Source organism: Paroedura picta, chromosome 2 (assembly GCF_049243985.1).
Source record: "Paroedura picta isolate Pp20150507F chromosome 2, Ppicta_v3.0, whole genome shotgun sequence".
Classification (NCBI taxonomy): domain Eukaryota; kingdom Metazoa; phylum Chordata; class Lepidosauria; order Squamata; family Gekkonidae; genus Paroedura; species Paroedura picta.
Genome location: NC_135370.1, coordinates 62,184,643 through 62,200,666, shown reverse-complemented (window position 1 = coordinate 62,200,666; position 16,024 = coordinate 62,184,643). Strand labels below are relative to the sequence as shown.

Here is a 16,024-nt window from a genome sequence, read left to right as displayed (position 1 = left end):
GAAAGGATACTGCACCATCTGTGTGTTTACTCAAAGGGAATCTAAAGAACGCCAAGGCTAGATTTTTCCCAATGCACATTTCCCATTTATTTAAAGGTTTGTGCCACTTGTTCTACTTTGAAGTTTCCAAAGCAATGTAATTATTATAAATTAGCAAAAGATGAATAAAACGATACAACCTAGATGAAAATGATTTTTAAAAGCAGTTAGTCAATTAAAGGATGGCAACTTACAAATTAAGAAAGGCCTGGATGAATAAATAGTTCAGTGCCAAAAGTAACACAAATATGCCCAGTTCATGAATCTGCCTGCATACATCATCTGTGAAATAGTCCACTCATTATACTTCCTTGACATTCTTTAAAGACTATTTTCACAACCATCAGAAACCTCCTTGATGACAGAAAGTTGAGAAAAGATAAAATGTGGAATTCTTTCAGCGGGAGAAAAAAGCCACAAACCTCAGATTATTGTGCAAAATAGCAATGATCTACCACTAGGCACTACCCACACTACTGAGTGTTCGGGTACATGTCTGCACTCAAGCAAGGATTCTGCCACGATTATGGGACTGCCAGTTAATTGAGTGATCTAAACACTAGACTGAGAACTTGCCCAGGATGTGATTTTGTGTTTTTTGTTTGTATTTAGCTTAATTGGTTGTCATTTATTGGATTGATAGGTATTTTTGTAACCTGCTTTGGTTACCTACTGGGTACAAAAGCAGGATAAGTTGCCCAAATAAATATTAATTTGTTAATATTTATTTGGCCAACTTATTTTTCTGCTTTTCTCCCCAATTAGCAGTTCACGGCGCTGGAAGATATAACAGGAAGATATTTCCCAATGGGTTCTCTTTTCTCCAACAATTTTCAAATTGAGAATTGAAACTGATGTCATTTGACTTGCAGTAGGCCAAAGTGCTTTTTAAGGCAAAAAATAAAGCTACCCAACCTTGGAATGGTTAGGTTTCATGTTCATGCCTTTGTTCCTTGGAAAGCAACTCAATTCAGTCAAAAACTTCATTAACCACTGGACCAAACTCAAAGATTCCATTTTGTCCTCCGTCATCCATATAGCTAATCAAGGACAAGCTAGAGGGGGTGGGGGCGGGGAGGAATGTAACATTGTACTACCATATTTGCACGTCCAGGATCACTTGTCTTCTATCAACTTCTTTGGTATAGGCTTTTACTCCTTTAATTTTAGGACACTAAAAAACACAAAAACAAAAAACAACAATTTGATATTAAGAATTAAACACAAAAATGTCCTGTACATCTGGGGGGGGGGGGGGAGAATGAGCATGCTATCAGGCTGCAGTCACTAAAATCACAGAGGAAGCAATATTTTCAGGAAAAGGAAACTTGTCTGGAAACAGAAGGGAATAAAAGCATCTCACATTATAAGTCCATTCCAGAGAAGTGAAATTCTGCTTTTTAAACAGCGTGCAAATGAGCCTGGATGAAGCTAGAAGAGAAGCCGAAATAGCTTGTGTGATCCTTGCATGCAACCAACAAGCTGTGCAGCTCTGCACGCACAGCATTAAACAATATGGCTTTATGCTATTAAAGATGATATGCATCTATAAACATAATGGAACAGGCTATAGATTAGGGTTGCCAGATCTGGGTTGGGCAATACCTGGAGACTTGAGGGATGGAGCCAAGAGTGGGTGCGATTCAGGGCAGGGAGGGACCTCTGTACAATGCTATGGCATCCACCTTCCGAAGCAGCCATTTTCTCTGTTACCTGGAGATGAGCTATAATTCCAGAGGATCCCCAAGTTCCACCAACTATAAATGCCTGCCTCATTGCAGCTGCACACAAAGTGGGACAAGTCCCATTTAAACAAAATGCTGGGCATTTGGAAGATGGCACAAGCAAGATCTCCTTACCCCTCAAGTGTCATGTTTAAAATCTGGCCTTGAACATATGAGTCATCATAAGACCAAGTTTTTACTGCCCTAACAAAGTGAAGGGTGACTATGCTATTCAGAGTTCTCATAAGAAAGCAAGCAACTCATCCCCTGAAATGAAAGAATATCCTCTCAAGTTCGGGGCCTTTCTGCAAGTCTTTTATCCAGCATCATACCTACAGCAATCACCAGGTGCCATCTGTGGGCACAGCACATATGGGACAAAAGATTTCAAGGGTCGGAGCCCATTTCTCTAGCTGTTTTTAATAAAGAAAACTCCCTAGCTCACAGGGTTTTTTCCCCTGGAACTGGCTACTTGAGAGCCATTGTTACCTTTGAGGGGGAAAACCTCCCATTACGAACCATTCATTTTGACAGGGGAGGGCGAACTCCGAGTTCAGATTCCTACATTCCTCTACAACTGCCTAATGCAAGCTACCATTAACTAACTCCACTTTTCATTTCCAGTGTGATCACCTTACCTTGTCTCCAATATGGACTTTGGTGAATGTACAGGTTTTCAGATGAACATTCTTTGATCTAATTTTTGGTTCAACAACATCTTTAAATGTTTTTTCCATAATGGCTCCAAAATATGGCCAGGCCTGCTCAAGAACCTAAACAAACAACAATACATATTTACAAGGAAAATCTTGGAAAGAGTAAGAGAGGCTAGTGTCATTCACAATATTCAACTTAAATAACAAGCAAGCTTTTAGTTTCTAAAAAAGAGAGTTTTTTTACAAAGTTCATATGGGCATGGCTCAGACATAAACCAAATTATGGGCTGTGCTTATGTGCCTTCAGCATGTGCGCTGCTCCTCCACCATGCGACTGAAGGTTGGCTGCCTTTTCTATAAACCAGGAAAGAGAGGAAAACATGGTTTCTAGTGTGGCGATAACAAGAAACAATAGTTTGCCATGAAAACAAAGGCACATACAAGAGAAAACATAAATGGCCTTAGCCAAATTCCACTTGTGCCAGATCACATGCAACAGGTAGCAGTTTCTTGGTTGGGTTGGGGAACATCTGGAGATTTTTGCTGGGAGGGGGAATTTGGGAAGGGGGAATTTGGGAGGGGCTTCAGTGAGCTTTAATGCCGTAGAGTCCATCTTGCAAAGAAGCCACTCCGGGTAAACTGATCCCTGTTGCCTGTCAGTTGTAATCCCAGGAGATTGCCAGCCACTACCTGGAGGTTAATAAAACAAACTACAAAGGGAACATGGACCATGCACTAAGCAAACATGCCAAAAGGTCTGTGTGAACTCAGCTACCTAACTAAATAATGTTAGACATATAGTGTATCTTCAGCAAGAATATTATAATTGACAATGCAAGCACCTGGGGGTTGCAACTCTATTTACTACAAACTTTGTGTGTTCTGCTTTTAACTTTTTATCTTTTTTCTATTTTTCTGGCAGCAAAAACTATGTCACACAAGCACGTACTGCAGCAGTTACTGGTTCTCTTTTTCTGTACAATTTGATATTTCTCCAATTTTCTAGGAATTTCTAGGCCGCCAATGTTTTGTGGTTGTAGGGAGCCAAGAACCCTAGGTGTAATGGGGTTTTATGTGGGGATTTTATGGGGGAGGGGGTTATGTGTAAACCGCCACAAATCTTTGGAAAGTGGTGGGATATAAATGTAATAAATAATATTAATTTTGCTTGTAGAAATATGAGGCATTAAATTCAGTAAATATGATCAATAGCACAATTGTACACATTGTTACAAATAATGTATTTGTACTGTGAAAGCAGTAAAATGTTTAGGATTAACTAGAAAATAATTATTTTTCAACATGTCTGTATCCTCCACCCCGCAGGGGAAAAAATGTTTTCTCCCCAAGGCTTCAAAATTTCTTGACATTTTTCATCTCAAGTGCCAACGTCCTCATCACTAAACAAGGCCATACATCAACATACTTTCAACTATGCCCTCAAGTTAGTATCAGTCACGTGCATTCTAAGCATGTACCACCCACTTAGTGGAGTATGCTCATTCATCTGATATGTGTGCATCAAGATATGCAACTGGCTTTAGGAGAGATTCAGTTCAAGGATTACATTTTTCTACATAAAGTTTGCTTTGTGCCTTACCTTGTTCAGCCATTCTACGCGTTCAACATCAGGGAAGTGAACCTGGCAAAGGGGGGAAAATGTGAATCAACTGTGCTAAATTAATTTAGAGACAATATGCAATTAAGAAGGCAAGAGTATTATGGAAACTAAGGTGAATCCAGGATGCACAAGACACTGACATCAATCTTATCAATACAAGGAGTGCTTCTGTTATACTTGCACATTGTATATTTATTAAGAAGTTGCTTGGTATGCTTTTGAACAGGCACCTTGGAAGCTATGGCTGAGGCAGGAACTTTTGAAAACGAAATACAACAGAATGGTATTGCTTGTGACCTTTATTAAGGGAGTGTCTGTTAGAAGTTGGAGCAATGGCATCATAAGCATCTTGGCAATCACCTCCTTCTCAAGGTACACAATAAGCAGAAACACACAGTCAGGTAGTCCAAAATTCTCAGCAACATGAAATGGTTCCTCACAGGTTCCTCTGATTGCTGCTTCCAGGCTGTGCACACACTGTCAGAGTCAGCCCTAAGACTGGAGTGTTTTTAAAGAAATGGAAAGCAGGCAAACACCTGAACCTGTACTCTGAAGGGAAACAGTCCAGAAAGGACTGGACCACTTGGTTTTTATACCTTTTCAAAAATGACTCCAAGATCTATGAATTCTCCAAATGAAAGGTATATCAGGCACAGGAACAATTAGATTCCATTTACCCACAATGTACAAGTTCTGCTCTTGCATTCATCCTTACATGTATAAAAACAGGACTGAGATATTCAGTTCTCTACAGCCACCAAAGCACTATGGGAAGGTGTGCAGCTGAATGCAAGACAATGGGTTGGATCCTCTCTTAATTCCAGCACAATTTCCCAGCCTCTCCCTTCCTAATGCAGCTCTTTGAACTGCTGCTTATGGGCAATGAGGCACCCCTAGAAGTAACATGAAGGAGCTGGAGAGATGCCACAGGAGGGGGCAACTGGCCACCCTCTGGTGCACATGTATCTTTTCAATAGGATCCGACACAATATTATTATTTGGACTAGGAGTGTGGCCTATACATGCAAGAAGTCCCAGGTTCACTCTGTCATCTCCAGGTTAAAGGATTTCCGTAGGAAGGCTGAAGAAGCCTCCCTAAGACTTTGAGGAACCATTGCCAGTCAGCTAGAAGAAGCAGACTAGAGCAGCTGAACCAGTTCTGAGACTCAGTGAAAGACAGTTATTACGTGTTTTGTTTTATTAACAGTGTTCCATCTTCTGTTCTGTGTAGGATTCAACTGAGAGTGGGCCTTTGAAGAGCACAGCATCTACACCTTCAACCTGAAAACTTTTCTGATACACTTTTGTTCAGACAAGAGGATGTCATGTTTCTCTTGAAGTTGGCCTTGGTTGTTTTAAGATCTACTCTACCTTTCTTAAGAAAACACACACGAATATTTTATTGAAACATCATCAATCATGCCTGATAAGTTGTAGAGTATCTAGAGATGAAATGCTCTTGACATGTAGTAATGATGGTGATGAGGGTGACAAATGCTCCAAGAACCAAGCAGTACTGACCTCGGTCGTCAGGCTTTCACTGCCAGTTTAAAACAGGTGTTTGCAATGCATGAGGATTTATTCATATTGATAAGCAGACTACCTTAAAACTTTGACAGAAACAAAGCCCTTCATTATATCCTCAATACACATTTGAATTACATTCCCTGAGCTCCTTAGAGGCAGGACTGGACTGTGGGGGGGGGGGATTAAGGTATTAGGACAATTAATTAGTTGTCCATGATCAAATCTCTTAACTAAAAGGTCCATCCATATAGAATCATAAAATTGGAAGGGATCTCCAGGGTCATCTAATCCAACCCCCTGCACAATGCAGGAACTCACAACTACATGCCTACCTACAGTGACCTCAATTTCACGTTCTTTACAACAAGATAAATGGCTTGGACCCAGTAGGAAGCAGCTGAATTCACATATTGTGGAGTATATATGTTGAATCTGTGGTTCCTAACCTGTGTCCTAACCATGAGCTGTGGAGTTCTCCTCCGTTCTTCAAGCATGTCTCTTGATTCAGATAGCAACTGCAGCAAACATAGAGAAGGGACTTCAGCCTGTCCCATGTGCCGTTTTCCTGGCCTGAAACAATTCTTAGGGATGATAATATATAGCCTTATTCAAGGTGTGAGCTTTCAAGTGCAAGCACTCTTCCTCAGACTATTACTCATGCCTTGAATAAATTTTTGTTGGTCTTAAAGGTGCCACTGGACTCTGATTTTGTTTTGTTGTGCTGCTTCAGACCAACATAGCTACTCACTTGAATCAATATATATCCTGCTCTGGAAAGCTACCTGTATAAACAAGGGTTTCCCCACCAGTGTATTCCCAGCATCCCCTTAGGTCAGGAAAATAGCATGTGGAGGGGAGAGAGAGAAGGGTGAAGTTCCTTTTCATGCAAACAGCAGTCCAGATTGAGCAGCATGCATTTTGGAACTTGAGAACCCACAATATCTGACTGTGTGACACAGGACGGAAACCTCTGAACAATCTGTATACTCCATATAATACTCCATAACTGGCCTTCTGGACATTTGATGTTAGGTTTCTGATAAATTCTTAGGGTATTGTACTACATTTACACTTAACAACCAGTCCGATTCCCCAGGGAATCTAAGAGCAGAAATGGAAAAAAGAGCTGTAATGGGGCACTGGTATCAATGCCCATACACTTTTCAAGCAGCCATCTCCAAGATTTCATGTGGTTCATAAAGAACGCTTACTAGTCCCCAAGATTGTAAAAGAAGGATAATCAGCTAATTGTTTTTAGAAACACAAAACATGCACAGAAATGGGATTCTGGAAACAGAAGTTCTAAAAGGAAACCAAAAGATACCAGAAATAATTTGTAGCATGTTAGCAGTGATGAATGCTAAAATATCAAATATTCTGTGCACATGGGAGGACAGTCTTCTGAGGACCACCAGCAAAGGCAGAATCCATTCTGAGCCCAGTGGTTGCCTGATAGTTTTAAGTAAAGTTTGTTCTACATCCCACTCTTGTTCTGCCTCACAAAGTTGGCAGTACCAAATACTGCACTCACTGAAGTTGACAATTTTTTAAAAATGGAAGCCTTAACAGTGAAATTAGCACAAAGTGAAGGTGTGTTGGCTTTTTCTCACATACAGATGTATACACATAGGTGCAGAATGGATGTGTGTTCACTATAACATGTGAACAGGGCTTAGTTTGTGCCAAAAACTTTCATGGGCAAGGTCCTATTGGTCAGGCTGATATCTACCAGTGTAGCAACCTCTGCAGTTAACATAAGATCATTTTTGTCCATTAGAGCAGTGGTCCCCAACCTTTTTATCACCGGGGACCGGTCAACGCTCGACAATTTTACTGAGGCCTGGGGGAGGGGGGTAGTCTTTTGCTGAGGGACGTCGCTGCTGCTGCCTGAGGAAGAGGACGAGAAGGAGTCGCGGCCCGGTACCAACTGATCTATGGACCGGTACCGGTCTCTGGACCGGAGGTTGGAGGCCAGTGTATTTGATCGCCAGTTTGGTGTAGTGGTTAGGAGTGAGGACTTTTAATCTGGCAAGCTGGGTTCGATTCTGCACTGCTCCACATGCAGCCCTCTGGGTGACCTTGGGCTTGCCACAGCACTGATAAAACTGTTCTGACCAGGCAGTGATATCAGGGCTCTCTCAGCCTCATCCACCTCACAGGGTGTCTGTTGTAGGGAAAGGAAAGGGAAGGAGACTGTATTGCCGCTTTGAGCCTCCTTCGGGTAAAGTGGCATATAAGAACCAACTCTTCTTCTCTTCTAGTATGAATGTTCCAGTAGCACTTTGAGTTCAGAGGTTATAAAAGAAAGGACAGCACTGCTTCCCAATAATACTATTCCTCATCGTGACAGCTTCTTCAGCAGCAGATACCATGGCATGCAAATCACTGGGCTGGAACAGTTGCTCTCTCTGCAACATTTCACAGATGAAAATATTAACACTCTTGTGTACAAAACACATCCATGCTACAACAAAGGTTCACTTGCCTGACCCCACATCCATTCCCTATTCATTAGCTATTGTTCTTCTCTATGTGCTGTACTTTCAACTTGGCATTAACAGTTTATTCTTGAAGTGCACAGCATGTTTGACTGAATATTCAATCTCAGACTGCATCTGGCTGTGCTTATTGTAAAAGAGCCATGAATCAAACACATTCAGTTCTGGAGGGAAGAGACAGAAGGTGCACTGACCCTTAGTGTTCATGAACATCTAAACACAGGCTTTGAATCAAGATGTATGTGCACACACATTTGAGAGAACTCCTGACAGAAAGCCAAAACCTGGAGACCCTTAGCATATGCACACGTGTTCAAAAGTATTTCTTAAATCTTTTCAGTTACTCAAAAGAAACAAGGATGGTGTTTTATCAGAAACCAGAAAACAGACAGCAGGAAGTTATGCCATTGCAGAAAAGCATCCAAGGCCAAACAAAAACATGCAGATATGATTTAAATTGTAATCCTAACCTAGATGGGGAATAAACACTGCTGAATACAACATGGTTTGTGGAATACAATCATGGTGTATCCATGATTAGAATCGGAAAGCTACATATTCCTTTTAATATCAGCAGAAGTGAATTTTCTGCAAAAGAGGCTCCTTCAAGACTTGTTTGTCAGTTCCATGAATGAGGACCCTCCTGATGCAAGAAAGCACTAGAAAAATGTCAAAACGTGTATCTGTTGAACAGGAAACACTAAAGTTTAGCCTGGCTGACCCAACCCTTTGCTATTTACTAGATGAGCACTTTCCTTGGCTACCTTTCTGAGGCAGCAGCTGCACCGCCCCACAATTCTGAGTTTCTTCCTGTATGACAAAGGTCATACTAAGGTATTTAAATATGACCTTCTGGAAATGTGACATTCTTGTAATGATTTTATTTTAAACCACAGTTACACAGTTAGGGAGGAGGTTTCTTAAACCTTCACACTGTTTACAGAAACAAAGGGTGGCTTCAGATGGCATGACCAGAGAAAGGATATGTAGCACTCAAGGTTGAACAGCTATTTCAGATTTGTGCAAGCTAGTTTTAAGTGCCAGGATTCCCAGGTGCCCAGAGCTTAATATCTGGAGAGGCCAAGGCAGCTTGATTAGCTAGGTCCTGTATTAAGTTAGTCAACAGTCAAGGAAAGACTCTCTGCATAATGCTGAAAGGCAGTCTCTGTGCTGGATGCCATGGAAGTGAAGATCACAATAATGGAAGGAGAGAGTCCTGAGGCTCTGTCTGGGCCAAAATCATGCTCTGCCACTATAAACTTGATAGCTGCCCCTAGAGGCTCAGTTCACTTTGGACATCTATGATGCCTCACCATGTGGCATGAATACGGATCACCTCTAAGAGGGCCAGTGTGGAAGGCAATTGTTCAAGACCTGGACTAGGGAGACCCAGGATTGAATCACTTGGCTGTAAATCTCAGACTTTGGACTAGCCCAATCTATTTCACAGGGCTGGTGTGAGGATAATGATTGTCAATATATTATGTTTCCCCATAACTTTTATATATTTATTTAGATTAGATTTGGTTTTATATGACCATACCTCCCAGACACTGGCTTGGGGTGGTTTACAACATATAGGAATTACAATTAAAACATTAAAAAACAATTAAAAATCTAAGGTCCATAGGATTCCGTAACCACTGGTATAAACTTAGTTGCAGAATATTTTATTCCAGGGGGAGTGCTCTTACGGGCTCTTGTAAGAAGGGGGCCAGCTCAATGCTATTCCGTAATTCTTTGGCCCCAACCAAATGCCTGGTGGAAGAGCTCCTAAGAATTTGATGCAGGCAGCTACAGATATAGATATTTTGAGGACTGTGCTGAGCAGATATCTCAAACACCAATCTACTGGGGGAGGGGGTTGTTTCCCAGTGATTATGTGATATCCTGATTGAATGGTATTATATGGAGCATAGCATGATTTCTTGTGGGAGAAAAAAGTGCTTAGGTTAAGGCCTACTGGCTATTGCACATGAATTGCTTCAAATTATAACAGTAAACTATCATTACTTGAACACCTAAGGTACACCTGACATTTGGGAACCACGAGGAGTTCTTAGAAGATGTAATTTTCTCATAACACAAGATTTTCCAATAACAGTTCAACATACTTCAAAGGCAGGTGTAGCATTTGATACTGCTTTACTGAATGTAACTGTTCTCTGAGATAATAGTATTAAAGATGGAGCTGAAACTCACTGAGAAACTTAATGAAGGCCCTCAGTGGACTACATTTTCCTGTCCAGGTTCTGACTTCATAGAATCACAGAGTTGGAAGGGGCCATGCAGGCCACCGAGTCCAACCCCCTGCTCAATGCAGGATCAGCCAAAAGAAGTCATGAGAAGTATCTGTCCAGCTGCTGCTAAAAGATTGCATTTTCTAAGAGCTATATGTTGGCTTTGAACTCTTCTCAGAAATTCTCCCTACCAAGGATATTGTTTCCATTTGAAGCTGATGGGCAGTAGATTCAGGACAGGCCAAAGGAAATCATTTTTTTAAACAGTGTTTAAATAATGAAGGCACAGGTGACTTTAAAAGGGGGATTAGACAGATACGTGGATAGGTCTATCAGCCACTACATTCAAGGCAGTACAAATTTATTATTGTTGTTATTGTTGTTGTTGTTATTATTTCAAATTATTTCTCACCAGCAAGTTGGCTCGTGGCAGGTTACTGAATGAAACCCCACAATACAATAATTTCCCTTTAAAATCCAGTTAAAATTACAAATTACAATAGCAAGCATGGTGGCAAAACAGTGGCACAGTTTTATTCAAGGTACGAGCTTTCGTGTGCATGCACACTTAGTCAGATACAATGACACTGTGAATAAAACTTTGTTGGTCTTAAAGGTGACACTGGACTCTAAATTTGTTCTGCTGCTTCAGACCAACACGGCCACCCACTTGCATCTACATTCAAGGCAGTTAACTGCTGAATTTCAGTACCAGGAGGCAACTTCAGGAGGCTGCCTTGGCCTCTATGGCCTGTGGCTGGACCTCCAGAGGAACTGTTGGACCGCTGTGTGAGGCAGGATGCTGGACTGGATGGATGCCTGAGGTGGCGCTTTTCTTACTCCTGCTGTTCACAAGATCTTTCACAAGATCTTGCCTGCATTAATCCACAAAGTATGCCACAGTCTCCCCCCCCCCCCTTCAAGAAACGGTGGAAACTCCTTGAACATGACTGAGGGGCCTTTTGCTCTACCACTGCAGCAGAAAGTTGAGAATAAGAACACCTATACCGGGAGAAATCAAAACTAGTTCAGCAACAGCAGAGTGTAAAAGGCTCACAACAGGAAGGTACTAAAAGTTAATCAATTATAGGATATTAACATCCATTAAAGTCCTGTCAGAACAGCTTACCAGACCTCTATTCTAGATACCCAAAAGTAAACATCAATCTGGTTTGGGTGGACTTCAATGGAAAGATATTTCTAAGGTTGTGGGTCCACCAGTAGGAACACTTTTCACCAGGCGCATCCTATTGAAGTGGAACTGGGACCACACAACTCTTAACAACTACCCACTGAATGTTTTACATTCGTGCGATAGCCCTAGTTGCCATTAGCGCCACCCCTCAACTATTTCAACAAGATCGTACATCGGAAGCACCACATTGTTAGGCCCGAAGTGTCCCAAGTGAAGCCTTGGATCGAGAATCATCCCCGCGAAAAACTCGCAAGCATACGGGCTGCACGGGACTCCTCGTCAAGAAGACACGCACCGAGCCGGGGCCAGCCCGCGAGCGCCTCACTCACTGACTCACTCACCCAGGCAGGCAGCTGCTGCAAAGCAATGCCCTGGCTGATGGCTTGCTTCTCATCCTCCAGCAGCCCGAAAGCGGCCAGCAGCCGGGACTGCTTCCCTCGCCGGTTCCTCCGCCACCATATCCAGAGCAGCAAGCCGATCAGCACCCAGCTGGTGCTGAGTCCCAGGTAGCCGGCCAGGTACACCGGCGCCAGGTACAGCAGCACCCGCGCCACGTAGGAGGCGAGGTCTCGGAGGAGAAAGGCGGGAGGCTTCAGCTCGGACAGGAGGCGCAGGAGCTCCTCTCGGCCGGACTCCGGCGGGTCGGGCCTCGGGTCGGCAGCCCCACGCTGCCCCGCATCGGGAGGCGCCGCTCTCATGGGACGCGACGGGGCGGGACAGGCAGATCCGCTCCACTCCGCTCCGCACGGAGCCTCTTCGACGCCGGCCTCTCGCACCCCTCCCCCGGTGCCCGCGGAGCGCTCGAGCGCCACACTCCTCCAAACAGGGACGTCGCGCGACGCTGCTGCTGCTCCGCTGTGGGGGAAGCGCTACTACGCGCTCCCCGAAACGCCCGGCGGCCGCGGCGCCAATCCGCTCCGCTCCAGCGGCGGCACAGGGGCGGGGGCGGGGCCTCGCTGGGGCAGGCCGCTTGGCGCGATCTGCATAAGCACGTGGAGGGAGCGGCGTTGCAAGCCTTCGTCCTTCTGGGAGAGGCATCCGCTGGCAGTGACTTAAGCCGCCAGGCGCGCAGGGATGCGTCCGGTGAGTGAGCCGCGGGGCCACAGAAGATTATGCCGCAATAAAGTTGTTAGAGCCCTGATAATAATAGTCCTCTGAGCCATGCACTAGAATTGCCAGCTCCGGGCTGGGAAATGCATGCAGACCTTGGGGTGGAGCTAGGGATGCCAGTCCCTAGTGGGGATTAGGGATCCTCTGGAATTATAGCGCATCTCCAGGCGACAGAGATCAGTTTCCCCAAAGAAAATGGCTGCTTTAGAGGGTGGACTACCCCAAATCCCACCCACTTCCGGTTCCACCCCAAAGTTTCCAGTCAAGAGCTGCCAAGCCCACCTGGAGCTGGGAAATGGGTGGAATTTGGGATGAGGTGGGAGCTGAGTGTTGTATTGTCCCACCCTTTATAGCAGACATTTTTCTTGGGGAACTGATCTCTTTAGCCTGGAGATGACCCATAATTCCAGGGGATCCCCAGGTCCCACCTGGAGACTGGCATTCCCATACTGAACACAAGGGAGGGTGATAACATGTGCTGGATGTAGGGGTGCCAATTTGGGAAATCCTTGGAGATTAGGGAGCAGAGGAGTCTGGGGAGGGTAGAATCTGAGACGAGGGAGTTTAGGGATATGATGGCACTCTAGAACTGCCGTTTCTCCTGAACTATGGAGTATCATGCAGACCACTCTCCAAAGCTCTGTAGTCCAGAGAGAATTTGCTTTCACCAGCAGCAGTGCTAGTTTGTGGGACTGAATGCATACAACACATCTGTTCTGATGCTCTGTTCACATCTCATGTCTTTGTACAGTAAAACAGCTGCACTCTCTCAATGAGTTCAGTCAACTATAATTTGCATGTTGACACTTTCATTTCCAGCAATTTTAGTCTTGGTGCCAGACCACACCTCAGTGGCAAGGCCCAAGAAATTTCAGGATGATGTTCTTTTCATATTGGATACTTTTGAAATATTTGGCCACACACATTTAATTGTGGTGAGTGATTTATTTATTTATTTATTTATTTATTTATTTATTTATTTATTTATTTATTTATTTATTTATTTATCTATCGCCCTCCCTGGAGGCTCAGGGCGGTTTAATTGCCAGCAAAAGCTGGTAAAAGTGAATGGATTCAGCTGTGGTGGGTTTTGTATTTCATAGATTCATAGAATCATAGAGTTGGAAGGGACCTCCAGGGTCATCTAGTCCAACCCCCTCCAGGGTCATCTAGTCCAAATGCAGGAACTCACAACAACCTGCGTGCCCATAGTGACCCCAATGCCTAAATGATCTCCCCAATAAAATCTCCAGAATCCAGCCTGGCCAGGAGGGAATTCATCTACCATCCCTCAGTGGTGATCAGCAATTCCCTGGGTATGCAAGGAAGGGCCCACTCACAATCTGTCTAAATTCATAAAATCAGCATTTCTGTCAGATGACTGACTAGCCTCTGCTCAAAAACTTCTGAAGGAGAACCCACCACCTCCTGAGGAAACCTGTTCCACTGAGGAACTGCTCTGTCAGGACCTTCCTTTGGATGTTTAGCCAAAAATTCGTTTGAATTAATTTCAACCCATTGGTTCTGGTCCAACCCTCTGGGGCAACAGAAAACAACTCTGCTCCACATGATAGCCCTTCAAGTATTTGATGATGGTTATCATATCACCTCTTAGTCGTCTTTTCTCCAGGCTAAACAGACCAAGCTTCCTCAACGTTTCCTCATACAACTGGTCTCCAAACCCCTCACCATCTTTGTAGCCCTCCTCTGGACATGCTCCAGTATGTCTACATCTTTCTTCAGTTGTGGTACCCAGAACTGAACACAGTACTCCAAGTGAAGTCTAACCAAAGTGGATTAAAGTATAATATCACCTCACTGAGTCATGTTCAGTGTCTTGTCTGTTAAGAACCTCAGATCCTTGTCACAAGTACTACTGCCAAAACAACTCTTGCCCATCCTATAGTGATGCATATGATTTTTCCTGCCTAAATGATAAATTTATCATTACATTTATCGTTATTGAAATTCATTTAATGCATTTTAGCCCAATTTTCTAGCCTGTGAAGATCATCTTGTATTCTGATTCTATCTTCTGGTATGTTTGCCACCTCTCCGAGTTTAGTGTCATCTGCAAATTTAATAAGCACCCTCTCTATTCCTTCATCCAAATAATTTGTGAATACATTGAACAACACAGGGCCCAGGACAGATCCCTGAGGCAGTCCGCTTCTCACTCCTCTCTCCAAGCAGATGACGAAAGTCTTTGCCGTTGCTGCCATCTGCTGCATGGATGGAGTATTGCCTGAAAAGATGGATGCATGGGAAATAGTGAGCAGAATCAGAAGTCTTCTCTTAGCTGGAGTCTGATAAAACAGGTTGCGTCTCTTGAAGGAAATGTGGCCTCTTGAAATACATGCAGTGTTAACAATGTTTGTCCCATTTCCCAGGACTGATGAGTAGGCTGTACCCTAATTTATGCCACAATTAAATGGTTAGTCACCAAACAGCAAGACCCTGTCTTGCATTAGGCATATGGCTGCTACCTTCCTGAATTTGTGTTCAACTGTAGTCTTTCAGTGATGTAATAACTATGGCTCTGAGGTGTTTGACAGCAGCTTATAAATTATTGTGTAAATGAGTTATCTACCATCACTGTGACCCTTTTTATCAGTGCAGTTCTCAGCTTTGTGCTTATATAAACTTGAAAGCTGACTAAACTTCCTTTAAATCTTTTGTCTCCATTACCTTTTAGAACACTAAAATAAAAAAAAAAACCCTGTACTTTTGGGTGTAATTTCCAGCACATGGCTTGCAATGCTAACACCTTGGAGATAGAACAGGCCTTGTGCATGTGTCAGAGGATGTAACTGGAGGCCAGGGACAAGAATGCATCAGACTTCACTAGATTCATCATCCAGTCTTAGCCAGACACTGCTGGGCATCACTTAATAGGCTAGTAAGTGGATGTGCCAGTCTACTATGACAGTCACACCTTAGATTCATCTGCCTTCAATCAGTGCTGATGTCCATGCAAAGGCCTACATTTTTAAAAGGTCTTGGTAGTCATACAGCTATTATTTCTAATGACTAATGATGCTTGGCTTCCAGAAGGAATGGTGGGTGCTGTGGGTGTTGTGTAGCAACCTTCTCTTCCAACTCATGCGACTGATATGCCATGAATTGCCAGTCTCAAGGTGGTGGCTGGAGATCTGGAATTTCAACCAGCCTCCAGGTAGAAGAAATCACTTCCCCCAAAGATGGTTGTTTTGAGGTAAACTCTATGGCATTATACTCATTGAGGTCTTCCCCCCCAAAAAAAACCCCCACACACACCCTATCCTCCCTAGGCTCCAAATCTCAGAGCTGGCAACCCTATATGCCATCCCAGCACTAGATATACCCTGACACCATTTTGAAAGTAACGTTTATTTCTGTTAATTAGAATTTAATTTTGATTTGCCACTAGCATCT

At 43.5% G+C, this 16,024-nt stretch overlaps 1 protein-coding gene across 1 annotated transcript in view; it reads right to left on the bottom strand.

The window, feature by feature from the left end:
• Window positions 1-12,442, bottom strand: part of ESYT3 (extended synaptotagmin 3) — a 46,179-nt gene extending 33,737 nt beyond the window's left edge. The window contains exons 1-4 of the mRNA XM_077320315.1: window positions 11,842-12,442; window positions 4,020-4,061; window positions 2,402-2,536; window positions 1,137-1,213 (exon numbers count right to left, since the gene is read on the bottom strand). Coding sequence (XP_077176430.1) covers window positions 1,137-1,213; window positions 2,402-2,536; window positions 4,020-4,061; window positions 11,842-12,198 — 611 coding nt within the window. The 5' untranslated portion in view covers window positions 12,199-12,442. The remainder of the gene's footprint in view (window positions 1-1,136; window positions 1,214-2,401; window positions 2,537-4,019; window positions 4,062-11,841) is intronic.
• Between the last annotated feature and the right edge of the window lie 3,582 nt (window positions 12,443-16,024).